Source organism: Rhinatrema bivittatum, chromosome 6, assembly GCF_901001135.1.
Source record: "Rhinatrema bivittatum chromosome 6, aRhiBiv1.1, whole genome shotgun sequence".
NCBI lineage: Eukaryota > Metazoa > Chordata > Amphibia > Gymnophiona > Rhinatrematidae > Rhinatrema > Rhinatrema bivittatum.
Genome location: NC_042620.1, coordinates 208655219 through 208682501, shown reverse-complemented (window position 1 = coordinate 208682501; position 27283 = coordinate 208655219). Strand labels below are relative to the sequence as shown.

At 40.7% G+C, this 27283-nt stretch overlaps 1 protein-coding gene across 1 annotated transcript in view; it reads right to left on the bottom strand.

The window, feature by feature from the left end:
* Positions 1 to 551: 551 nt before the first annotated feature.
* Positions 552 to 27283, bottom strand: part of TRPM8 (transient receptor potential cation channel subfamily M member 8) — a 249858-nt gene continuing 223126 nt past the window's right edge. Inside the window, exons 19-22 of the mRNA XM_029607928.1 lie at positions 21649 to 21820; positions 11074 to 11251; positions 9798 to 9988; positions 552 to 682 (exon numbers count right to left, since the gene is read on the bottom strand). Of these exons, the coding sequence (XP_029463788.1) occupies positions 552 to 682; positions 9798 to 9988; positions 11074 to 11251; positions 21649 to 21820 (672 nt within the window). The remainder of the gene's footprint in view (positions 683 to 9797; positions 9989 to 11073; positions 11252 to 21648; positions 21821 to 27283) is intronic.

Sequence of the window (27283 nt, the reverse complement as noted above, 5' to 3'; positions counted from 1 at the left end):
CTAGGAAAGCTGCTACCTAGCCGGATAAATCTGAACTTATGCAGATAAATACTGCTACTTAGCTGCACAAGTCAGAACTTATCTGCATGAGTGCCTCTTTCAAGTCTTATCTGCCTCATAAATACGAATTTACCAGATAATTGGCACACAACTGCTTTATCCATGTATTTTACATCCAACTTTAAAAATATGTGGAGATTTTACCTGCATAATTTACATGCATTTACCCCCCCCCCTCCCCCAATAAGTCAGGTTTTACACGTGTAAGTGGGGAAATTTCCAAACCTGCATGACAATTAAATTACCAGTTTTACCCCTTAGTTGTATCAGTTTGCTCAGTCCATCTGCAGGTCATCAAGACCCTCCTGGGTTAGGTAAGCCAGATAACTTTATTCAAGGATATTCAGTGGGGTATTTATTCTGCTGAATATTCCTGATAAGTAATACAGGTAACTTTAGCCAGATAATTTATCCGTTTTACAGCTTTTAAAATATTGATATCTTAGAAAATTGCATATAATGTTTACTAGAGGTCCATTCTGCATTACATTTTATAAAAGAGGGAAACAAAGGGAGACATACTGTTCAGCTGAGTTGTTTGCTTTCATGTTGCTTTTCATCAGGTAGTTTTCTTTCATTACAGCTTCCCATGCCAGAGTCTCATTGTCCTCATTTTTTAAGCCTAGAAATGGGAAACCAGGCATTAAACTGATGATTTGCTTGTACATTTTGTATTTAACTGTCAAAGGTATTTATGTGCATAGAAGCAGTTTCATGCACATAAAGACTGTTGGAAGATAGCCTGGGTATCAATATGCATAAAAGTCCAGAGCTGAGGCTTATGCCCATACTTTTTGATATTAAAGAGTATGTGCACACGTTAACCTATGCAAATTATGCCCTCCGAACAGCAGATGTAACTTTCTGCGAGTATACACCAGTTACCCACAAATTTTCAAACCAAATGTATTCATAGATTCTACACAAATGAGCACAGTTATAAACATTACTCTCTAACGGGGAAATTTTGTAACATTGTGAATAAACAAGTTGGCAAACGTTGCACATAACTTACACCAATTTTCAAAGCACACATGCATTTATTTTATTTTTTATTTTTTTAACTTTTATATACCGACATTCTTGCATTAAATGCAAATCATGCCGGTTTACAGTGAAACAGAAAAAGCAGGAAAAAATTCCTTAGTCGAATACAATGAACAGCATATAAGTTTGCTTTGAAAATTATCCCTCATAATTCTGCTTGCACAAGTTGCACCTACTAAAATGTCCACATGAATTTTTTGTGAAAATTTACATCTATTCTTTTTAAAATCCAGAAGAATATTTGGAATTCCAAACCCCTCTCCAGCTTTGCCCCCCAGGAATGCCTCCACTCAGTCTGGGTAAACTTATGCCTCAAAATGACATTTATGTATGTTTATTTGCAGGGAGGATAACTTTCAAAACTGCTTGTGTGCACTCTTTTGCATGTGTATATGGGTATGGGCAGACGCAAAGTTGCTACTGTATACAATATGTGCAGGTTATAAAATACGAGTATATATGTGCGCACAAATGCTCCCATATGTAAAACCCATGAGCCGTGCAAGTTCAAACTTATTCAGAAAAAGTTGTGATTTATCTAGCTCAGTAGCAGCTCTTAGCTGGATAAGTCTGAAAAGTGCTTTTTGAACTTATCTGGGTATGTTAAAAGGCCAGATAAGTAAAAAAACAAGTGCTACTTAACTGGATATGTCTTAAATTGCTACTTACCTGACTAACAGGCTGATACAGTACAGTGCGCTCCGGAGTGCACTGTTAGCCTGCTCTTGGATGCGCGTTTTCCCTTATTCCTTATTCAGTAAGGGGAGGAAAATGCGCGTCCAACCCGCGGCACCTAATAGCGCCCTCAACATGCAAATGCATGTTGATGGCCCTATTAGGTATGCGCGCGAGATACAGAAAGTAAAATGTGCAGCCAAGCCGCACATTTTACTTTCAGAAATTAGCGCCGACCCAAAGGTAGGCACTAATTTCTTCCGGCACTGGGAAAGTGCACAGAAAAGCAGTAAAAACTGCTTTCCTGTGCACCCTCCGACTTAATATCATGGCGATATTAAGTCGGAGGTCCCGAAGAGTAAACCGGGCCGAAAACCGGACGCTCAATTTTGCTGGCGTCCGGTTTCCGAGCCCGTGGCTGTCAGCGGGCTCGAGAACCGACACGTCGGCTGTCAAACATATGTGCATAAATTTACCATGGAAGACTGGAGGTATTCCTGGGAGAAGTGTTGGGGTGTGGTTTGTGCTTATGTGCTTAATTTTCCTCTTTTAAAAGTCTACATGTCAATTTTCATGAAAAATTCAGCACACATAATGGGTGTAATTGTGCGTAGGTAGTTAATTTTCAAAGCAACCTTTCAAGCAGATGTTCATTTTGAAAAATGGTGATACTTGTCTTTTATTTATTAAAGCTTTTGGAAAAAGTGGTTTCTGATCAGTTGACAAATCTGTGAATAAAAAAGAAAGATGCCATGTGCCTGCATCTCTGGTAGGCAAATTGAGCTCTGTGCCCTGAGTGGGAGGAGATTTATTTGCATGGGGGCATAGCTCTATTTGTAGGGGCTCTGGGTAATCATTTTAGTGTATCTCTGCATGTGTGCATGCAGCAATGTTCACCTGGAACCACTAAGGGCAGGGCCAGCACAACAGACATCAGGAGAGAGGCAGGAGCAATGGATCCACACCACAGAGGGAAAAATAAAAACGAGTGGCAGCGGCAGGGTTGGTGGGATTCCTTGAGCCCTACCAGTGGTAGAAAGCACCCAAGGGAAGGGTGGTAAGAGTAGAGATGTGATGGATGGTAGAGCCGGCCTTGGAAAGGTTTGTGGGGGTTTCCTGGGCCCTACCAACTGAAGGAAGTGGCCCGAGGTGGAAGAGGGAGAGAGGAGAGTAGTTGGATTGGGTGAGAGGGGAGAGGCAAGGTCAGTAAAGAGGGCTGAGTGAGAGGAGAGACAAGGAGGCGAGGGGGAAGGCAGGAGTGGTAAGGGACGGGGAGGACAGAGTGCAGCCAGAAGCCCTTCCCCCTCCACATATACCAATATCCCACCTCCCCCACACACTCTGAATCCATCACATACCACTACCCCCTCCCTAAACACACACATCCCGCATACATCTCACACACAACACCCTGCATGCACACAACTCACAAACACACATCTCAGATCACATCACCACCACCACTCCCATGCACACATCGCACACACATCACATCCCCCCATATATACATATCTCACACACACCACTCCCATCACCATCCCACACAAGCACACATCTCACACATACCACCACCAATACACCCCCATACACATCTAACACACGCATACAAAACCAACTCTACCACCCATCCTATCTCTCTCTCACTCACACACACACACACAAGTAAACCACCGCAAACAACAAGACAATTGTGATGAGACCTTCTTCATGATTTTTATTCAATTCTTACTCATCACTAGCTAGAGGATGTCCTTCCTTCAATACCAACACTCATCCACTCCAACCGATAGGCTTCTCCTGTTGAGGATGGTAGTGAAGTCTAAGAGTAAACCCTAAAACTGTGAACTTGGGAGATCCATGTTTGGATGCCACAGTTATGCTACACAGTGTACTTTACAGCAAGCCATTTAAGCCAATTACACAAATCCTACACTTCATAGTATTTCCCCATTCTTGGATGGGCTTTCACTACTTGCTTCTCAGATAAAACTCTAGCTCTTCATCCCAGACAATCAGGCTTTTAGAGGGCTTGTAGGGCAGAAATAGCCCTGGTGGCCCTATTGAATGAAGTTAGAAGTAACATGGAAAGGAATAAGGAGGTGCTCATGATTTTTCTTAACATGAACACAGCCTTTGATACTATTGACCATTTGCTTTTGATTCAAAGCCTGAAGGAAATTGGGATTCAGTATATAGTTTTAGACTGGTTTATTTCTTTTATGAATAAACGTGTATATCAAGCAAGTGGGGATTCAGCATTGTCTTCATCTCATACATTGGGTTGTGAAGTCCCTCAAGGATCAATCTTATGTTTAATCTTTATCTATTTCTACTCACTACTCTTGTCCAGGACCTCAATCTCAGCTGCTTTAGCTATGCTGATAATATCCAAATTCTTGCTTACATAGATTCACAGTGTCCTTTACAATTAACAAAGTTTAATGAATGCTTAACAAGGGTTTTGAACAAGTTAAAGGTTAATCCCAATAAATCTGAGGCTTGGTGAGTAACCAGAAAGAATGATGTAGTAAGATTTTCGCCAACGATGGCTGGGACAGTGATTCTATAAAAAGAGGTTGTCATATCCTTAGGGATGAAAATTGACAGCAACCTAACTTTTGGTAATCAAATTTTCACTGTGGTTCAGCATTCTTTTTATTATTGACTAACCCCATTTTTTAATCAAAATGATATAAAAGTCATTACTATTGCTCTGATATTAAGCTGAATTAGACTATTGTAATGCCTTTTATTAAGATCTGCTTATAACATCATTGAAATAGTATAAAGCACAAACAAAGGTTGATGGAGTAAAAAAGTCAAAATAAAAATAAACTCCACTCAATTGTTAAATCGCAGTGAAATCTTAACCAAAGATAGGCGGAAAAGACTACAATATACTTTGAAAATGTATTCATCAGTTCTTGAAGACTTCTCAGAGATAATTACAATTGTCAACATTTATTCTTAATATTTATGAAGAGCGATTTGAGTTTTTCTATCACCATTTATGACACCATAAATAGTCTTTGGCAGGCCAGAAAATAGACTCAGATTGGACTCTGGCTGTTTTCTCAAACTTTTTATTAATTACAGAAAAATAAAACAAACAGCTCTGCTTAATTGGCAGTTTTCAAAAGCAAAAAGACAGCAATGCATTTCACAGCTAGTGAATGCTCACCTTCCCTAGGCTTCCTTCTCTTCCCTGGTTCCCTGTGTTCTCCCTAGGCTTAGCTTCTTATCCCTTTCTAAGGAAAACACACTCAGAACAAAACTCCCTTCCTGTTTATGATTTAAGGTGGACCAGACTAAATGCCTAGTCTCAGGCTTTTAAAGAGGGTCTACCATACACTCTTTTATATAACCTCCCCCTAGCTCGATTTTGTCAGGTCGAGCGTCAAGCTAACTCCTGGAGAAGTCTACAAGAAGTGGAGTGGCGGGGTAGCGTAGTAGTTAGAGCAGTGGGCTACAAACCAGCAAATCCAGGGATCATATCCCACTGATGCATCTTGTGACCTTGGGCAAATCACTTTACCCTCTGTTGCCTCAGGTACAAAATTAGTATGTCATTCATAAAAATGTGTTATGGTGTTAACTCATGTGTTAATGCCATAATACATGTGATAATAATGCTAGTGCATGATGTGAATGCAAATATTTGGAAGGGGTGGGATCAGGGAGAAGTTTGGGTGTGATTTAGGAAAATGGTACTCTGTTATAGAGTCCGTCGGTTGTGGAAACATGGGTAGCGGTTCCATCTCTGATGTTTTCATGTGCCGCTGGTCCCCGATACAGCCACAGAGGAGCTCCAGCAAGCACTGAGGCAGGTGAGAGGTGCCCCAGCATGGGCTGAAGATGGAAATGAAGACCTTGACCACAGCCACACCTGTTCGCAGCAGAGACCCAAACAATCCAATGTTGGTCTCATGAGTGGTCCTCTGACTACTCCAAGCCCTTTTGCATGGAGCAGCAATTGCGACAGGGCGGACAGTGGTCAGAGGATGAGGACATCAGAGACGAAGACTTGAAGTGACACAAGATTCAGGATACGTGAAGTGGAACATCACTCTGGATACGGGAAGTAAGACGAGACTTCGAAACATGAAGAAATGCAATCTGGATACGTGGAGTGAAGATGAACTCTGGTCACGTATATGAAGAAACTCTGGAAGGAAATGAGTTGTTGAAGAGAACTTGGTCGGTACTGGACCTCACACACCCTACACAACCTAGCCGGACTGGTCTCGGACCATGCAGGCAGCGTGCCCTCTACACAGCCGGGGTAGAGTGGTCACGGTCTACGCTAGTGGTTCCCTACACAAGTTGGCAGAGCTGAGTCGGTACTGCACATCACACGCCCATATACTCAGCCATTGAAGACAGGTCACGGACCACGCTGGTGGTTCCCCACACAGGGAAGATAGTAGATGAAGTGAAGACTCCGACAAAGCCTGTTCCAAAGCACCCTGCACAGCTGATAAAGGCCAGGCAGGGCCACGCTGGAACGGATCAGATAATAGAGTTCATTTGAGAAGTGAAGGCAGGGTGCAGACTCCAAGGATCCAGGCAAGGTTTTAGGATTCGAGGGGACGCCTCTATGACGACAGTTAAAATAAGAAGCTGGAACCTGTTGGAGACTTGCGCTGCCAGGACGAAGATCAACCGGATAAGGAAGACATCAAGATGAGACATCTGGAGACCTTGACAATGAAGACGGACATAGCGTGAGGACATCACGATGACACGGGATCCCACATAAAACAAAGTGCCTTGAGAAGCAGATGACGAGAAGTCCTAAGGAGGACTGGCTCCTTCCGAAGGCAAGAAAGGAATGAAGACAAGACCTTTTTATAGGCAGAAGAGGTGACTCCCTCTGACATCACTGGTGGACCTCCTCCCTCACTATTCCTTTAAATATGGAAGGAAGAGCCGGCCTTGCCCCCTAGAAGGAAGCAGTACAGGACCCTGTACAGCAGCCCTGCTGCACAGGAAGACGCGAAGCTGAAGACAGGCCCCGACATCCCAGTTGGCTTTCTGCCACTGAAAGCGAACCAAAGGCAGCCTCCGGATGCAGGCAAGGCCGGGGATGCAGGCCTTTTCCCTTCGGGGAAACCAAAGGTATGTTGGTGGCCTCTGGGCCACATGGGAAGCTGTAGGCGGCCTCCGGACTGCACTGGATGTTACAGCACACCTCCTGCCGCATGGTAACGGTGCCGGCAGCCTCCGTGCTGGGTGGTACAGCGCAGCTCCAGCCATGAACAGAGAACAAGTGCAGCCTCCGAGATGCAGAGGCTGCAGTAACGCAGCATCTGCCGCGCGGGAAGTGCATTGGTGGCTCCAGGTCGCGAGGGTAGAAGCAGGGGGAAGGAAAAAAGGTGAAGATATTGCCCAAACAGGGCAGAATCACAACACCTTCAAGCTAGGGTGAGAGAACTTAGTAGAAATAGTATCTTTGTGAGATTTTCCTCACTCTAAATGATGTCAAATCTTCACTGATGTGTACTGTGCTATTTGTACATCTCACTCTACATGACAAACTGGCTGCTAAACCCTAAAGCACCACCACCTCACCTCGACCTATTAGATGACCCTCCTATAGAGATATACTTCACTACTATGAAGCTCTTATAGATGGTCTCTCTCTCTCTCTCTGTCTCTCTCCCTCCCTCCCTCCCCAGCAGAAGATTCTAAAATAGGAATTATCACAGGGCATGATAAGTTTACTATACCACAAAATACTACTGATGTGAAGCAGTATGTTATCCATAAAGAATGGTATAGCGCTATGTAAGTTCATGGAACCTTATCTTAAATTTTTCAATGATTGAAACTTGAGAATTGATTAGATCAACATATCCTTTTTATTTAACAATTGCTTGCAGACAAATCTTTCAGTCCCCCGACACGGACTGTGTTTCGCCACAAGGGCTGCGTAGGGAGGGAGAAAAGCCCAAAAGTGAAACGGTAAGCGCTGTGACCTGAGTATTTTGAGAATGTAATGGAGTCCTACAGAGGAATTCAATTCAACTCATAAGCATGATATTCAAAATTTTAACAGCAATTCCTTCCGGGAGGATTTCTGAAGAGAGGAGAGGCGTGTGAAATACTCTACTGAATGTAGCAACCAGTATGGCGGCCCTTCAGAGGCTGCAGTAACGCAGCTCCTGCCACACGGGAAGTGCTTTGGTGGCCCTAGCTCACGAGGGTAGAAGCAAGGGGAAGGAAAAAAGGTGAAGTGGGAGAATAGGCTGGATCAGGACATCTTGTCGAGCCTCAAGACGGTTTACGTCTGCCACTACCTGTTGCATGCTTAGCTGAAGGTCCTGGAGCTTCTGGAGTATCCTGGGAATGGACTTTAACACAGGATAGGAATCCAGCCTAGTGTGGAGATGTTCCAGGGAAGAGGCCAGATTTTCAAGAAAGCGCTGTTGCTCCTGCATCTTGGAAGCTAGGCCAGGAATGGCCTGCAAGGCACGCGGCTCCACAGAGTCCATGGCCTTTGCAATCTGTTACACTGGAGGTGGACCCTTGGCCTGGCACAACTTACAAGAAAAGCATTAGTAAATCAATTGGTTGTAGACCTTTATCTCACTTTTTGTAGGAGGGCACATCTGATGCAGATTATTGTCTGCTGGGACCCTACAAGGAAGTAGACTCCGGAACATCAGAAAATATTTATTTATTTATTTATTTATTTGAAGCTTTTATATACCGAGGTTTAGCGCATGCCTTCACCCCGGTTTACATTGAAACGAAACAATGATACATAGAACAAGTAGTGAAACAAAAGTATATGCATATAACAGGTCATGGAGCAGGTTGTAACAGGAAATAACTAAAATAGTTTAAGCCAAATAACGAAAATGAATATAGAAACGAAAAACGAGGAAGGTATATACAAACTCATGCTCCAAATACAAGAAAGTATGAGTGGGAAATGAAGGAAAGAAGGGGGGGGAATGGGTGGGAGGTAGGGGTCGGGGGGATAGAGGGGGAGGCAGTGGGAGGAGGAAGGGGTAAATATCTGCGGAAAAGAGAAGAGGGGAGAAGGAGGTGGAGGCTTAAGGCATCACAATTGTAATTTGCTTAAATCATCATTGAAAGTCTGGCTGAAGATCCAGGTTTTCAGTTCTTTTTTGAATGATTTATTATCGATGATATTGGTGAGGTAGCATGGTAGGGCATTCCAGAGTTTTGGCCCAGCTATGGAGAGAGCTCTATTTCTGGTGTTCGTAAGCTTTGCCATGGGATATGTGGGTATTTCGAGAAGTCGTTTGTCAGAAGTTCTGGTGTTCCGTTGAGGTTTGTGGGGGTGGAACATTTTACTGACTGCGGAGTTATCTGTATTGTGTACTGCGTCGTGGATGATCGTCAGGGTTTTGTATTCTATTCTCTGAATGATTGGTAGCCAGTGTAGACTTTTTAATACTGGGGTGATGTGATACGATTTTTTCACAGAAAGGTGGTGAATGCATGCATGGTATAAGTATTCTCAATAGAAGGGGGTCATCATGATTCCTCATCATTCTCCTTAAAATAAACCTTTAAACTTATATTTATTCATTCATACAAACCAAATTCCTGTGAATTTTGCAATCATGATAGTAAATTTGGAAACTTACAAATAGGAGCAGAAAAGCTAACTACTAATTCTGGTTTCCAAACTTTTTGACAGCTTTCACAAGGGAAAGAGGAAAAGGAACAAAGCTATTTTTATCTAATTATAAAAAGGTATACTGACACCCTTTTCATATGCTAAAGATTAGGCAATCCTTATACCCTTTTCATTATTTAAAGAGTAAGTAATTTCTGACACCCTTCTCGTTGGTTAAATACTAGACAGTCTCTAGCTCTTTCTCAATGGACTTGATAAATGCAGAGATGATTCTTGAAAGACAACTAAAGAATTACCACTCCCAACCCATCTTTTTAAAAATTATTATTTATATTCTGCTTTTTTGAGGCACTTCAAAGTAGATTACATTCAAGTACTACAGTCAAAGCCTTCTACTTACAACACATGGATGGCTCCTTGTATTCTTGTTTACAGCAGCACTTAAAGATTTTCTTCAGCATCATGAACATGTAGGCAAAGATGACAAAGGGGAATGGGATAGTGAGTCGGCTGCAGTACTCCTGGATCAAAAAGTAGCGCTGGAACTTCCAAACCTGGTCATTGTTCTCTTGCACTGATCCCACAGTGTATCTAACAAGGAGATTTTAGATAGTATAATTGCTTCCAGATATATGAATCTGTTTCTAAGCAATAACAAGGAGGTTAAAAAACATTTATGTAAATAAGTGTAGAGTTTTGAATAACACAAGTATTTATCCAAAGTCAATTTTCAAAACTAAACATTTAAATGGCTAACTTGGAATTAGATGGAATAACTTGTAAGTTAGGTGAATAACTTGCCTTTTAGATGGTTTTCTGAAGAATTTTGAATGAATTGCTTGATTGCCATCAGAAAGGGATGTGCATTCGTTTTAACCAAATTTGAAAAACGCAATGTATAAGGCCAATGTGTTTCTTTCAGGGGGACCCAAAATGAACTGAGGACTCCCCCCAAATTAAACAAATCCTATTTCTTGCATTTGGTTAAAAAGAATCTTCCCTTGGACCTAGGCTTAAACACGAAGGCAGGGGCTCACCTTCGGAATAGGCTGAGGCCCAAAGCAGGGGCCCTGGCCTACGCCTGAGCACAAGGTTTGGAACATTGGTCTAGGCCTGAGGGCGGGAACTTGCCTAGGCATAGGCCATTACGCCTGAGTGCCAGGTCTCAGCCTAGGCTGGCACCGATGCCAGGACCTAAGCTGAGACCCCAAAAAAAGTCTCAGGCACCCCTGAAAAATGATTCATTGGGGATCTATTGTTGCTGCCAAGATGGGTCCCAATGCCTGGGCCTCAGCCTAGACCAAGGATTAACGCCAAGGCCAGGTCCTCTGGGAGGCCCTGTTTCCTTTTATTTTTTTTTGTTTGATTCTTTTTATTGAAACAAAAGAAATGAATTAAACATTAAACAAAATGAAATTCGTGCAGGAAAAACCTCACAAAAATGAAACAAAAAAAAAAAACAAACAAATTTTTACCCCTGCTCAGTGCTCATCCCTATTATTAAACATTATTACCTGCAAAGATTTGAGAGCTGTAGTTTAAGTAATTTTTCCATGTATCACCAGTGATTATAGAGCACCGTGGAGTGAAAAGTGCCTCAACAGCAAGCAGAAAGTTTTTTTGTTTTTTTTATAAAAAGAAGAGTAATAGAAGTAATGATAAACTCTTCCACTTACCCAAACATGGCAATGAGTAGGTTTACCAGGAGGATATTGGTGGAGAGCATATATATACAAACTAGAGGGATGGTAATCCACTCTGGGAAGCGAGCATGGTGATTCTCATCTAGCTCCGCACAAAGAGGCTTGGATTCATTCCCAGTGAAAGTGCAGTGATCAGATTCATAAGTAGTACCTAGAACATAATGTCAATCAAATTCAGTGACCTTCAGGCTGGTTCAATCTCCAGTCACCATAATGTAATGACTAACACTGAGTAGGCTTCTCTGGTCTCATGCCATTGTTTCTACCTCCTGAAATAATGCATAATAACATGGATTTCATGGAAGAAAAGGACTAAATGGTCCATCCAATCTGCCCAGCAGGTTTCATTGGTCGGTAACGTTACCCTCATGTGACTGTTAAGGGTATTTATTGCCACTTTGTGCAGGTTCCCCCCACGCCTTATGTTAAGGGTAGTAATATTTACAGTCAAAATCAAGCAACTGTCTAATCCATAACAAATTACTGCTAGCAACATTTTTATGTGGTGATCAGCTTTCTTGATAATTCAAGCGATGCTGTTTGAACGTGCTTTGCTTTTGGACTTGGCTGTAGAAGCAGTCTTGTACTTTTTCCCTATGTCTGCAAATCAGTACCCCAGACCATAAAAGTCGGAGCCCAGCATTAGCTATCATTAGAATCCAATACCACTTCCCACCTTCCCCGCCATCAAAGTGTGTGTGTGTGTGTGTGGGGGGGGGGGGGGTGTAGAAATGAGACCGAAGTGTGAAAGCAAAGTCTACTTTATCCTTCTCATTAAACATCTGTTTTCTGCAATAGTGACTCCCAAGTCATTTAGCTGAGATATTGGAGTTTTTTCAAATTATTATTGTTTTATTTTGTATTTACAGTAAGTTTTAAAATGATTTTTTTATGAATTTGTATTTGAATTATTGTATTTGAATTTATTGTAAGCTGATTTAGACAAGCTATCAGGATTGAAAAGGCAGGAAAGAAGTGTAAGTATAGAATAGAATAGATGGATTGTCATTTTAATGTCAGTGAACTGTCAGATAATATCAGTAACATAACCAGCACATCTTGAGTTTTAGTGGGCTGATCTTACTAAATGGTAAGAGGCTAATTTTCAAAGCACTTCTGAAGGTAAAAGAGTGTTTTACCTTCAGAAATGGGCTTTTTAAAATTTGCCTGCCTGATACATGGTTAACATAAATCAATCAATACAAGCCCAAATCCACAATGTATTCTGGGGACTATCCCAACAGCAACATACCACAAAAAAAAAACCCCAGTCTATTTTAATTAATTAATAGTACCTAAAAATTCTTCCACCACTTTATATCATATTTCTTGGCTTTTCTTTTTTTTTTTTTTCTTTTTTTATCTTTTTTTTAATTTATTTTTTTGTAGGACTTTCAAGCATCCAGAATATATCATTCACATCCTGCCTTTACTCATAAGTCCAATTTTATTTCATATCTACTCATACTATTTTTAAAATAGAGCGCTTAACTCAACATTAGGGAGCTCACAACCTCTTTCAGTTGCCACCAATTCACTTTAATATATTTGACAGGATGTTAAACGAAGGTCCCTCCTATTAGAGCAGTCTTTACCCACCCCACCAATTTGGATAGAGAGTTGCCGGTAAAAAACACTTATCTGCACATCAACATCAATGAGTAAAGGCAGGATGTGAATGATACATTCTGGATACTTGAAGGTCCTACAAAAAAATAAATAAAAAACAAAAAATAAATAAGATGAAAAAAAAACAAAAAATAGAAAAGCCAAGAAATATGATATAAAGTGGTGGAAGAATTTTGAGGTATTATTAATTAATTAAAATATGACCTTTTTTGTGGTGTGTTGATATGGTTAACATATACATGTATGTCCTCTTTACATGTAAGAACTCCTGGGGGAATTCTGCACTACATTCTTTTGCTCAGAATATAGGACAACTGGTGGGCTATATATCAGGGTACAAATTATATCGCAATGATAGAGAGGATCATCTTGGTGGGGTTGTGGCACTTTATGTCCGGGAGGGTATAGAGTCCAACAGGATAAAGATCATACAAGAGACTAAATGCTCAGTAGAATCTATATGAGAAGAAATCCCATGTGTGTTGGGTAAGAATATAGTGATAGGAAAATACTACAATCCACCTCGACAAAATGGTCAGACAGATGATGAAATGCTAAGAGAAATCAGGGAAGCTAACCAATTTGGCAGTGCAATAATAATGGGAGATTTCAATTACCACAAAATAGATATTAAGGAGAGTCAATATGGTAACCCAAATAGTAAGCTGAACAAAAAAGGGAACCAAAAATATACATGTAAGAAAAAGTCTAAATGACGGTGTCAGCAAGCCTGTCGTAGTTTATAGCAAAGAAAACCCAACTGGTCTTTTCAATCATTCACCATCATTGTCAAAAATTTTATTTACTTCAAAAAAAAATTTTTTTTGTGTATATTTTTATCTTTTCATTAAAATTATAATAAACCATCAACTCTCGTCCATAAGAGGAATATAGCCAGCAGTCTCTTTGTCAAAATAATAAACACAGCCCTACATGGCCAGTGTTTCGTGGTAACTGCTTCCTCAGGGGCATATGAAGATGTTATCACAAGAGTCTCTGCCTGCAGATATTAGAAACAATGCACTTAATAAGATGTTATAAATCAAAAATTAGAAAAAATACTTATCTTAACACTGGAGGCTACCATTTCAAAATGGACCCGAAGTCTCTGCTGTCTTCTTCATGGAGGAGAGGAAACGAGGCTGACGTGAAACATCTCATTATATACTGTAGTTAGGATGAACCTTTGGTAGCACATTGTATTTCACGTGAACACTGTTTTGAGGATATATTTTTCTGTGCTATTGATCACATTCCAGAGCATTGGCGTGGCAGCGATCGTGAACTACAGCTTTTGTGATCTGAGCAAAGATGGATTTATAGACTTGGCACTTTCAGTCCTAAGGGTCTTAACACAGATCTTGATTTACATGTGTTTCTATGATGCAGTTTCTAATAAAAAATGGTTTTCTTCAAGATCTTGACAGCAAATGATTGATACACAATTTGCATTCCAGTGACATCATTGTATGACATCACACCGTGAGTATATAACGAGACGTTTCACGTCAGCCTTGTTTCCTCTCCTCCATGAAGAAGACAGCAGAGACTTCAGGTCTATTTTGAAATGGTAGCCTCCGGTGTTAAGATAAGTATTTTTTCTAATTTTTTATTTATAACATCTTATTTAGTGCATTGTTTCTAATATCTGCAGGCAAAGACTCTTGTGATAACATCTTCATATGCCCCTGAGGAAGCAGTTACCGCGAAATACCGGCTGTGTAGGGCTGTGTTTATTATTTTGACAAAGAGACTGCTGGCTATATTCCTCTTATGGACGAGAGTTGATGGTTTATTATAATTTTAATGAAAAGATAAAAATATACACACACAAAAATTTTTTTTTTAAGTAAATAAAATTTTTGACAATGATGGTGAATGATTGAAAAGACCGGTTGGGTTTTCTTTACTATAAACTACAATGACAGGCTTGCTGACACAGTCATTTAGGCTTTTCTTACATGTATATTTTTGGCCTCCTTTTTTGTTCAGATTTCAATTACCCCAATATTGACTGGATAAATGTAACATCAGGACTTGCTAGATTTGGTGAGAGACGTAACTGTGGTGGGGCTACTTGGCAACAGTGATCATAACACGATCAAATTTAAACTAATAACTGGAAGGGGGACAATAAGTAAATCTTCAGCTCTAACACTAAACTTTCAAAAGGGAAACTTTGATAAAATGAGGAAAATAGTTAGAAAAAAACTGAAAGGTGCAGCTGCAAAGGTTAAAAGTGTTCAACAGGCATGGACGTTGTTTAAAAATACAATCCTAGAGACGCAGTCCAAATGAATTACCACACATTAAGAAAGGTGGAAGGAAGGCAAAATGATTACTGTCATGGTTAAAAGGTGAGATGAAAGAGGTATTTTAGCCAAAAAAAACACCTTCAAAAATTGGAAGAAGGATTCATCTGAAGAAAATAGGGTAAAACATAAGCATTGTCAAGTTAAGTGTAAAACATTGATAAGACAGCCGAAGAGAGAATTTGAAATGAAGTTGGCCATAGAGGCAAAAACTCATAATAAAAACTTTTAAAAATATATCCGAAGCAAGAAACCTATGAGGGAGTCGGTTGGACCATTAGATGACCGAGGGGTTAAAGGGGCTCTAAGGGAAGATAAGGCCATTGCAGAAAGACTAAATGAATTCTTTGCTTCCGTGTTTACTAATAAGGATGTTGAGGAGATACCAGTTCCAGAGATGTTTTTCAGGGGTGATGAGTCAGACAAACTGAACGAAATCACTGTGAACCTGGAAGATGTAGTAGGTCAGATTGACAAACTAAAGAGTATCAAATTATCTGGACCAGATGGTATGCATCCTAGGGTACTGAAGGAACTAAAAAATGAAATTTCTGCTCTATTAGTTAAAATTTGAAACCTATCATTAAAATCATCCATTGTACCTGAAGACTGGAGGGTAGCCAATGTAACCCCAATATTTAAAAAAGGCTCCAGGGATGATCCGGGTAATTATAGACCTGTTAGCCTGACTTCAGTGCTGGGAAAAATAGTGGAAACTATTCTCAAGATCAAAATCGTAGAGCATATAGAAAGATAATAAACACTGCTATTACTAGCAACTGTAACATGGAATAGACTTAGTTTTTGGGGTACTTGACAGGTTCTTATGGCCTGGATTGGCCACTGTTGGAAACAGGATGCTGGGCTTGATGGACCCTTGGTCTGACCCAGTATGGCATGTTCTTATGTTCTTACATGGTTTAATGGAACACAGTCAACATGGATTTACCCAAGGGAAATCTTGCCTAACAAATCTGCTTCATTTTTTTGAAGGGGTTAATAAATATGTGGATAAAGGTGAACCAGTAGATGTAGTGTATTTGGATTTTCAGAAGGCATTTGACAAAGTCTCTCATGAGAGGCTTTTAAGAAAACTAAAAAGTCATGGGATAGGAGGCGATGTCCTTTCGTGGATTACAAACTGGTTAAAAGATAGGAAACAGAGTAGGATTAAATGGACAATTTTCAGTGGAAAAGGGTAAACAGTGGAGTTCCTCAGGGATCTGTACTTGGACCGGTGGTTTTCAATATATATATAAACAATCTGGAAAGGAATACGACAAGTGAGGTTATCAAATTTGCGGATGATACAAAATTATTCAGAGTAGTTAAATCACAAGCGGATTGTGATACATTACAGGAGGACCTTGCAAGACTGGAAGATTGGGCATCCAAATGGCAATGAAATTTAATGTGGACAAGTGCAAGGTGTTGCACATAGGGAAAAATAACCCTTGCAGTAGTTACATGATGTTAGGTTCCATATTAGGAGCTACCACCCAGGAAAAAGATCTAGGCATCATAGTAGATAATACTTTAAAATTGTTGGCTCAGTGTGTTGCAGCAGTCAAAAAAGCAAACAGAATGTTAGGAATTATTAGGAAGGGAATGGTTAATAAAACGGAAAATGTCATAATGCCTCTATAGCGCTCCATGGTGAGACCGCACCTTGAATACTGTATACAATTCTGGTCGCCGCATCTCAAAAATGATATAGTTGAGATGGAGAAGTATAGAGAAGGGCAACCAAATGATAAAGGGGATGGAACAGCTCCCCTATGAGGAAAGGCTGAAAAGGTTGTTCAGTTTGGAGAAGAGATGGCTGAGGGGGGATATGATAATGGTCTTTAAGATCATGAGAGGCCTTGAACGAGTAGTTGTGAATTGATTATTTACACTTTTGAATAATAGGAAGGACTAGGGGCCATTCCATGAAGTTAGCAAGTAGCACATTTAAGACTAATCGGAGAAAATTCTTTTTCACTCAGTGCACAATAAAGTTCTGGAATTTGATGCCAGAGGATATGGTTAGTGCAGTTAGTGTAGCTAGGTTCAAAAAAGGTTTGGATAAGTTCTTGGAGAAGTCCATTAACAGCTATTAATCAAGTTTACTTTGGGAATAGCCACTGCTATTAATTGTATCAGTAGTATGGGATCTTCTTAGTGTTTGGGTAATTGCCAGGTTCTTGTGGCCTGGTTTGGCCTCTGTTGGAAACAGGATGCTGGGATTGATGGACCCTTAGTCTGACCCAGCATGGCAATTTCTTATGTTCTTATCCTGTTCGCAGCCAAGGAGCAAGGAGGCCTGGCAGGCTGCAAGTGAAGTCCATCCCATTTTCAGCTGAGGAGCAAGAAGACCTAGTGGGCCGCAATTGGAATTAGCACTTGCCCAAGGGCAGGTGCTAATTTCTGAGCAGCCGTAAAAGTGTACAGAAAAGCAGAAAATACTAGGGATGTGCATTTGTTTCTCATGAATTAAACAATGTCAATGATATTGTCTAATTCTTCACGTTCAGTAGCACCAATATATGAAGCCATTTTTGCCGAAATTTCGGCAAAATTTGTATTTCATGTTAGTGCGCACTAACGGAGTTACTGCACACTGCATATCTCTGTGGGGTAGATTTTTAAAAACTGCGTGTTCGCGTACTTTTGTTGGCGCACCAGTCGCAAACAAAAGTACGCTGGATTTTAGTAGATACGCGCGTAGCCGCTAAAATCCAGAATCGGCGCGCGCAAGGCTGCCGATTTTGGGCAGCCGGCGCGCGCCGAGCCGCGCAGCCTGCCTCCGTTACCTCCGAGGCCTCTCCGAAATCGGAGCGGCCTCAGAGGGAACTCTTTCACCCTCCCCTCACCTTCCCCTCCCTTTCTCTACCTAACCCATCCCCCCGGCCCTATCTAAACCCCCTCCCCCACCTTTGTCCATGGATTTATGCCTCCCGGAGGGAGAAGTAAATCCGCACGCGCCAGCGGGCCGCTGGTGCGCCGAGACGTGACCCGGGGATGGTTCCGGAGGGCGTGGCCACGCCCCGGACCGCCCCAGGCCGAAACCACGCCCCCAGGTCCGCCTCCAAAACGCTGCATCCCGCCCCCAAAACGCCACGTCGATCGGCCCCGCCCCCGACACAAAACCCCGGGACTTACACGAGTCCCGGGGCTCTGCGCGCGCCGGCAGGCCAATGGAAAATAGGCGCGCCGGCGCGCAAGGCCCTGCTCGCGTAAATCCGGGCGGATTTATGCGAGCAGGGCTTTTAAAATCCGCCCCTTAGTGCGCAATAATACAAATTAGTGCACACTGTTTCTCTAGCTAACGAACTCCTCATGAATTGATACTTTTTCATTTTTAAGTAGCATTTTTTTAGTGTGCACTGACATTAGTTACAGTGCACTACTACATACTTAGTGCGCTGTAAGTTCTGTTAGGGTGCACTAACTAACCTGTTAGTGCACACTAACGGGCTTTAATGAACATTAACTATCTCGTTCGGTGTACTGCACACTAACTGGTTGTTAGTGCACAATAAGGCCCATTAGTGCGCAGTAATGCACTTCGTTGAAAATTGCCGAAAAAAAAACAAACGAACCGTGGGAAACCAGTCCTGTACATCCTCTGACTTAATATCGTCGTGATGTTAAGTCGGAGGAACCAAAAGGTAAAAAAAAGATTTAAAACAATTTTTTTTTAAATGTGCTGTCAGGTTAGGAAAACAGATGCTCAATTTTATGAGCATCCATTTTCCTAATCTGTGGCTGTGCACCAGTTAGGAAAACGAACGCTGATAAAATTGAGCGTCCGTTTTCCAAACCCGCTGATAGCCACCTCTCCTGAGCTAAGGAGGAGCTAAGAGTGCGCAATTGTCCCTAGCACCTCCTTTCAGCATGACCCCTCATTTGCATTCTGTATTGCATGCCCAGAAGAGGGGGCTGAGCATGCATTCAAAGAGCGGGTGCCAAAAATGGATGCGCTTTTTTAGCTTGTCTTTACTGTACCGGCCTGTTAATCTTTGCAGTTAGTCCTTTCAGTTTTTCCTAACCATTTTCCTCATTTTATCATAGTTACCTTTTTGAAAGTTAAATGCTGTCGCAGTGGATTTCTTTAGTGCTCTCCCTCCAGTTATTAAGTCAAATTTGATCATGTTGTGATCACTATTGCCAAGTGGCTCCAACACTGGTACCTCTCGCACCAAAATCTGTGTTCTACTAAGGACTAGGTTTAAAATAGTTTCCCCTCTTGTTGGTTTAGATGTTCCATGAAGGAGTCATTTATTTCATCTAGGAACTTTACGTCTCTAGCATGTCCCGATGTGATATTCACCCAGTCAATACTGAGGTAATTCAAATCACCCATAATCACTGTGCTACTGATTTTGTTAGCTTCCCTAATTTCATTTAGCATGTCATTGTCTGTTTGTTCACCTGTCTGTTTTATTCTTCTTTTCACCTGGAATTTCTATCCTAAAGATTCAACATTGCATTTTGTTTCTTGCAGAACTTTTATCCTGTTTGACTTAATGATCTCTTTAACACATAATGCCACTCCTCCACTAATTTGATCCATCCTATCATTACCCTGGTATCACGGTGTCCAATTGGTTATCCTCCTTCCACCAGGTCTCTGAGATGCAAATTATATCTTCATTCAGTACTATACACTCTCTCTCTCCCATCTTATTTTTTAGACTTCTAGAATTTATATACAGACATTCAAAGTATGTTTTTTGTTTGTATTAACAACCTGCTCATCAGTCAACCGGAGTAATTTGGAATCTTTCTGCATTGTACTTAGACATCTGGTCCACTTTGGCATTTATTGCAGCCTCTTTACTGGGATGCCTTATTTTTCTCTGTTCTCTTAGGATCCTTCAAAGATACATCATTCCAAACCATGGGTTTCTGAGCGGCTGTTGGCTTCCCCCATCATCTTTTATCCAATGTCTCTGGGTTAATTATATAGTCCCAGCATAAGGGATGCAAGTTAGGGTATCTGGCCACATATACCTTAAGGCGCAGTAAAAAAAAAAAAAAAAAAAGGTGTTCCCAGGGGAATAACTTGGTCAAGGGACAAAACTATTCAAATTCATTGAGGTTTTAAAACTGTATATGCATAAATAACCTGTATTCTTTATCCTCTCATTGAAGATGACTTTAAATATTTGTATACTTTTAATCTGCATAACCACCTAATCTGCAAATTCAAACAAGCAAGTAGTTTGTGTTTAAAGCAGGGGCATAGCCAGAACTGATATTTTGGGGAAGCCCAAAGGGTAACATGAGTGGGCACTGAGGCCAGCTCCCTGCCCCCAAGGCTGGTGCTTCTATTAGACAAACTAGGTGGTCTTCTAGGGTGCCAAAATTTCAGGGGTGGCAAAATCATGCCAGTGCAAAGCATAGAAGGGCACTGTGCCAGATCTAATACTGCTAAAAAAGGGAGCACTGTACTGGATCCACTGCCACTGCTAGGAGGAGTGCTGTGCTGGAGCTACCACAAGTAGGTAAGCTGGAGAGAGGGTGCATGGCCGAAAGTTTGCCAAGGGTGCCAAATACTCTTGCACCAACCCTGCCTACCTCACTCCGCCCTACCCTACTCCACCTCCACTTCTTATCCCATCCTTTGTAGGTCTTCACGGCAGAGGCTTTAAGCCCATTTAATTTCTGGCAACACTCTGTATGTCCTGTCTCTTCACTCTTTCCCTACCGTGTCTTTGCTGTCTGTCATGTTCCCTCTGTGGTTAAAACAACTACTTTATACAAGGCCCACTCATGGCTACACCACTGGTTTAAAGATCAGATACATTTGTGCTGGCTGAAAAGTTCATGCAGACTTTATCATTTGGACTGCTTTTTAAAAATATATCCTTTAATGCTGCACAAATCAAATATTACACAGGTTGTGTGAAAATATAAGACTTATTTTCACTCAGCTACTCTTTAGAGCTCAACTTATGGCAAAACCACTGCAGTGTCAGAAAGGTCAAGCATAGACTGCAGAAATAATTCACTCAGCCCCATACAATAACCTGTACCCAGTAGACAAATCTGCATTAGAAAAACTGTTCACTAGATGAATTGTTCCCAGAAAAACTGTACCCATTGGACAAGAGACTGGAGAATGAGATTGAAAATATACAGGAATAGGCAGAAGAAGAACACCAGCACACAGCACTATTCTAAGAATGCACATCTCAATCTATGAAATCTACCTCACAAACGTAATTGTAAACACTATATATATGATTTTTACCTGTGAACAGCACCTTACAGGTACACCTGTCATGACCTACTTCACTAAACAAGTGATTATCTTTAACGATTTATTGTAACTGAACCTTTTGTGGCACCTGTTAGAATGTACGATAGTATGCACCCACTTACATTAATTTATGTGCCTAAATGTAAACCGTTGCGATGGTATATTACTTAGCGACCGTATAGAAAAGGTTTTAGATAAATAAAATAAATAAACAAATTATCATTGGATGAATTTTTGAGAACTGCATATGGCCAGCCATTTGATCACAGACTATATCTAATATTGAATTGTCCATGGTAATTTGAACAGAAGTCCCTGCTATAACAACGGTGGTATTTATCTTTTCTGGTCCCATACCATCAATGTCAGAGGGGAACTGGCCAAACACTGCCAGGTAAGGCTCGTAAATAACAGACCGGAATATCCACTCCCAGCGTTGTTCATTCAGGCGTAGGATTCCCTGCCGTGCCACACCAAATGCAATCACCCATACAGCGAAAAGGAAGAGGAAGAAGAATACATCGATCAGCTGTGAAGGAAAACAAATCAGTCAGCAAAGTATCTTGATCCAGCTAGAGAACCAAACCAGGAAGAAAAACATTTAAAAAGAGAGCTGCCTTTTCCTCAGTTTGGAATCTGTGTATATAAGAGTAAAGCCCCACTGGATCTTAAGTAAATGTGTTCCTCACAGTGAGGACAGATTTGGGGCAATTTTCAAATGTGTGCAAGTAGTTGCAAAGTTTATAGGTACTTGTTCTCATGGACTTTGCACTAGGTCGCAAAGGAAAATTATGCATGTATTTTCCTTTGGAAATTTACCCAGCGAAAAAGTAAATGCAAAAATTTGAACCTGCTTTTTCTGTGGGTACTTTTACCCTTCAAAATAGCACATGTCATTTTAAAACTTCAAAACTACATACACTGTATATTCCTTGCCTTATCTCCACCCCTGGGAATGTCTTGCTCTATGTGGGTAAAGGCACGCACATTGTGGAGGATCACATATAGTTTTACCTGTGGAGAGGGTGGGCAATTTTCAAAAAAACCCTATTCAGCCAGCACCTGCTCAGAGTTGTTTATGATTCAGTTTAAGGAATGTTATCACCAGACTGTGGAAGCAGGCACTGCCTGGGAACTCCAGAGAGGTTATGAGAATGAACCTGAACCAGGCTGTGCTAGGCAGAATTATGTATTCACTTGTTTACTGTATATTATAAAACAATGACGTTCATGCAGCATCTTTGGACTTCACCCAGGACTGGGATCAGTAGCTAGTGCCTGGGATCTTAATGAGATCCATAACAAGCATCTGGTGCTGAAGAGGGGTCTCCAGCCAAAGAAGAGGTAGAATAGCCTAGGTATTAAGCCTTTCATTGACCTGGTAAGCTTTTGGTCCACCACATGTGATTGTTGCTTAATATGTTAATGTTGTTGTTGATAAGTTATATTTTTGGTCCATCAGATATGATGTTTGTTAATACATCACACATTATTATTTAAAGTCAGTCATTGTACCCATCAAGTGCTTGTTGTTATCTTTCACTATGAAGGCAATTTTCAAAGATTTCTTAATTAGACCCTAACCATTAGCCTCTAGCGTCCTAAATGTTGCATTAGCCTCACCAGCCCTAAAGTGCAGATTCCCAGTTAGCGGTATGCAAGGAGAAATTTCCCAGGAAAGATGGAGTAACGACCTAAGAAATTTCCATGTCTTTCAGATTGTTCCAAAGTATAATGACTGAGAAATTTTAACAGGAAGTGAATCCACAGGAACATGGAGTACAAATTTTAAATTCAGAGGATGTAAATATTTGCTTCTAATTCTAAGGTACTGGGGCCACCATGATTCCCTAACCACCCAGCTATGGTGCCTATATTAAATGCCATATTGTAGTATTTGATATGAGAAAAACCCATGGCACCCTCTGCTTTAGGATAACTAAACTTAGCCATAGACAATCTCACCTTTTTTGACCTCCATATAAATCAAGCACATAAGTTATTTATAAGCTTAACATCCCTACACTTCAGTATGATGGGGAACATTTGTAAAACATATAGTAACTTAGGAATTAGTATCATCTGCAAAAGGGCCACACGACCCAAGGTAGATATTGGAAGGTCCATCCAAGCATTGTTTTTCTGTCGAAAATCCTTTATTAAAGGCTGTATATCACATGTAAACCAATGCTTAGGATCTCTATGGCCCATAACCCCTAGATATTTAAGTTTTTCCCCTGCCCACCTCAGAGGAAATCCAGTTCAACCTACCTCCAAAAGCCCCAGTAAATCCAACCCCTTGGATTTATTTAAATTCAGCTTCAACCCTGAAAATTTCCCAAAATCTGTAATCAACTTTAACACATGTGGAAGAGAATATTGTGCCTCTGACAAGGTCATTAAAATATCATCCGCAAACAGCAATGATTTTAGAATCTAATGGCCAAAAGAAATTCCCTTAATAGACTCCTCTTGCTTAATTCTCCATATCAAAAGTTCCAAAGTTAAAATAAACAACAAAGGTGATAAGGGGTATCCCTGTCTGGTCCCACGATATAAGCGGAAAGCCTCCACCAGCGCCCCATTAACTTGAATATAGGCTAATGGGTTAGAGTATAATACCTGTATTGCTTCCAGTATGTAACCACTAAACCCAAAGGTATCCAGCACAAACTGAAGGAAGGACCAGGAGACCCTGCCAAAGGCCTTTCCTGCATCAAAACTAACAACCAACGGATTGGGATCTTAATAAACAAACTCTCTTCCATAGCCAATAGCAACTGCTTAATATATGCATTAGACTGCCATCCAAAAACAAATCCTGACTGTTTCTGAGATATTAAGGAAGGTAGTAGGTATTTTAATCTATTGACTATGAGTTTGGCATAAATCTTTATGTCCAGGTTAAGCAGAGAAATAGTGCGATAAGACGGACAACCTGGATCCTTCCCTGGCTTGGGTAAAACATTCACTACAGCTGCCCGAAATGATTACGGCATACTCCCAGAGTATATCAGAGAGTTAAAAAGACAGGTGAGTGGTTCCTGTACTTGCTCAATTAGCACTCCATAAAAGAGAGCATGCAGACTGTCCGGCCCAGGAGACTTGAGAAATTTAAGCTCTCTAATGACCGTTGCTACCTCCCCCATCATAATTGGTTGACAATTTACTCAAATCTATCTCCCCCACCTGGGGCAACTTGACCTTGGACATAAATTCCCCTCCCCTCCGGCAATAATAAATACTCCACCTCAGCAGAATACAGATAATGATAAAAGTCCCCTTTACACTTTTAACATTTATAGAACCTCTCTGAGCCCTCACCAGATTTGCAAATAATCTACCAGAACATAAGAACATAAGAAAATGCCATACTGGGTCAGACCAAGGGTCCATCAAGCCCAGCATCCTGTTTCCAACAGTGGCCAATCCAGGCCATAAGAACCTGGCAAGTACCCAAAAACTAAGTCTATTCCATGTAACCATTGCTAATGGCAGTGGCTATTCTCTAAGTAAACTTAATAGCAGGTAATGGACTTCTCCTCCAAGAACTTATCCAATCCTTTTTTAAACACAGCTATACTATCTGCACTAACCACATTCTCTGGCAACAAATTCCAGAGTTTAATTGTGCATTGAGTAAAAAAGAACTTTCTCCGATTAGTTTTAAATGTGCCCCATGCTAACTTCATGGAGTGCCCCCTAGTCTTTCTACTATCCGAAAGAGTAAATAACCGATTCACATCTACCCGTTCTAGACCTCTCATGATTTTAAACATCTCTATCATATCCCCCCTCAGTCGTCTCTTCTCCAAGCTGAAAAGTCCTAACCTCTTTAGTCTTTCCTCATAGGGGAGTTGTTCCATTCCCCTTATCATTTTGGTAGCCCTTCTTTGTACCTTCTCCATCGCAATTATATCTTTTTTGAGATGCGGTGACCAGAATTGTACACAGTATTCAAGGTGCGGTCTCACCATGGAGCGATACAGAGGCATTATGACATTTTCCGTTTTATTCATCATTCCTTTTCTAATAATTCCCAACATTCTGTTTGCTTTTTTGACTGCCGCAGCACACTGCACCGATGATTTCAATGTGTTATCCACTATGACACCTAGATCTCTTTCTTGGGTTGTAGCACCTAATATGGAACCCAACATTGTGTAATTATAGCATGGTATATATATATATGCATCACCTTGCACTTATCCACATTAAATTTCATCTGCCATTTGGATGCCCAATTTTCCAGTCTCACAAGGTCTTCCTGCAATTTATCACAATCTGCTTGTGATTTAACTACTCTGAACAATTTTGTGTCATCTGCAAATTTGATTATCTCACTCGTCGTATTTCTTTCCAGATCATTTATAAATATATTGAACAGTAAGGGTCCCAATACAGATCCCTGAGGCACTCCACTGTCCACTCCCTTCCACTGAGAAAATTGCCCATTTAATCCTACTCTCTGTTTCCTGTCTTTTAGCCAGTTTGCAATCCACGAAAGGACATCGCCACCTATCCAATGACTTTTTACTTTTCCTAGAAGCCTCTCATGAGGAAGTTTGTCAATCGCCTTCTTAAAATCCAAGTATACTATATCTACCGGTTCACCTTTATCCACATGTTTATTAACTCCTTCAAAAAAGTGAAGCAGATTTGTGAGGCAAGACTTGCCCTGGGTAAAGCCATGCTGACTTTGTTCCATTAAACCATGTCTTTCTATATGTTCTGTGATTTTGATGTTTAGAACACTTTCCACTATTTTTCCTGGCACTGAAGTCAGGCTAACCGGTCTGTAGTATCCCGGATCGCCCCTGGAGCCCTTTTTAAATATTGGGGTTACATTTGCTATCCTCCAGTCTTCAGGTACAATGGATGATTTTAATGATAAGTTACAAATTTTTACTAATAGGTCTGAAATTTCATTTTTTAGTTCCTTCAGAACTCTGGGGTGTATACCATCTGGTCCAGGTGATTTACTACTCTTCAGTTTGTCAATCAGGCCTACCACATCTTCTAGGTTCACCGTGATTTGATTCAGTCCATCTGAATCATTACCCATGAAAACCTTCTCCATTACGGGTACCTCCCCAACATCCTCTTCAGTAAACACCGAAGCAAAGAAATCATTTAATCTTTCCGCGATGGCCTTATCTTCTCTAAGTGCCCCTTTAACCCCTTGATCATCTAACGGTCCAACTGACTCCCTCACAGGCTTTCTGCTTCGGATATATTTTAAAAAGTTTTTACTGTGAGTTTTTGCCTCTACAGCCAACTTCTTTTCAAATTCTCTCTCTCTCTCTCTCGCGCACAATGTAACGCGAATGAAAGGGTTGTAGCTATTAGCCGCGCTAACACTGCGGCTGTTTCGCAGCACACGATAACTGTTTCCGGCTTTACATATACTCCGCCCCCTGAATACCAAATTACAAATTTGCATTCGCAAATCGCGTTAATGGCTGTTAGCGCGATTTGCGAATTTATCTCCCGCGGTAACTCCTTGGAAAATGACTCCCAAGGTTAATACTAACATGTTAAAAATAAAGATACTTCACAATGTAAGTGATAAGAAAAGAAACTTCCTGAAGTCATTTATATAGATATGATTCCTTATCTAGAATTTATTCTGACTTGTATAGATAGTGCAAAATGGGAAACAGTGAAAATTAAAAATATTTATTCTTCTCTTTCCAACTTAGCATATTTTAGCAGAATGATATTCTTTAAAGTTAAATGTAGCTTTTGCTATGGCTGAAAAAAAAATTGTGGAGTCAAAGACAAGATTTCTTAATTAGACTAACCATTATCAGATTCTGAATAAAGATATATAATAGCTGTTGTTAAACTTGCTCTCTGTACTAGATAAAATATAATGAGGAAAAATACTGAAGTCTAAACAATCCTTAGATATGCAGAATATCACTATGCCAAAGTTGAAGAATTAATTGCATTTGGTAGAAAACAGATATGATTCATTTCCATTTTCCTG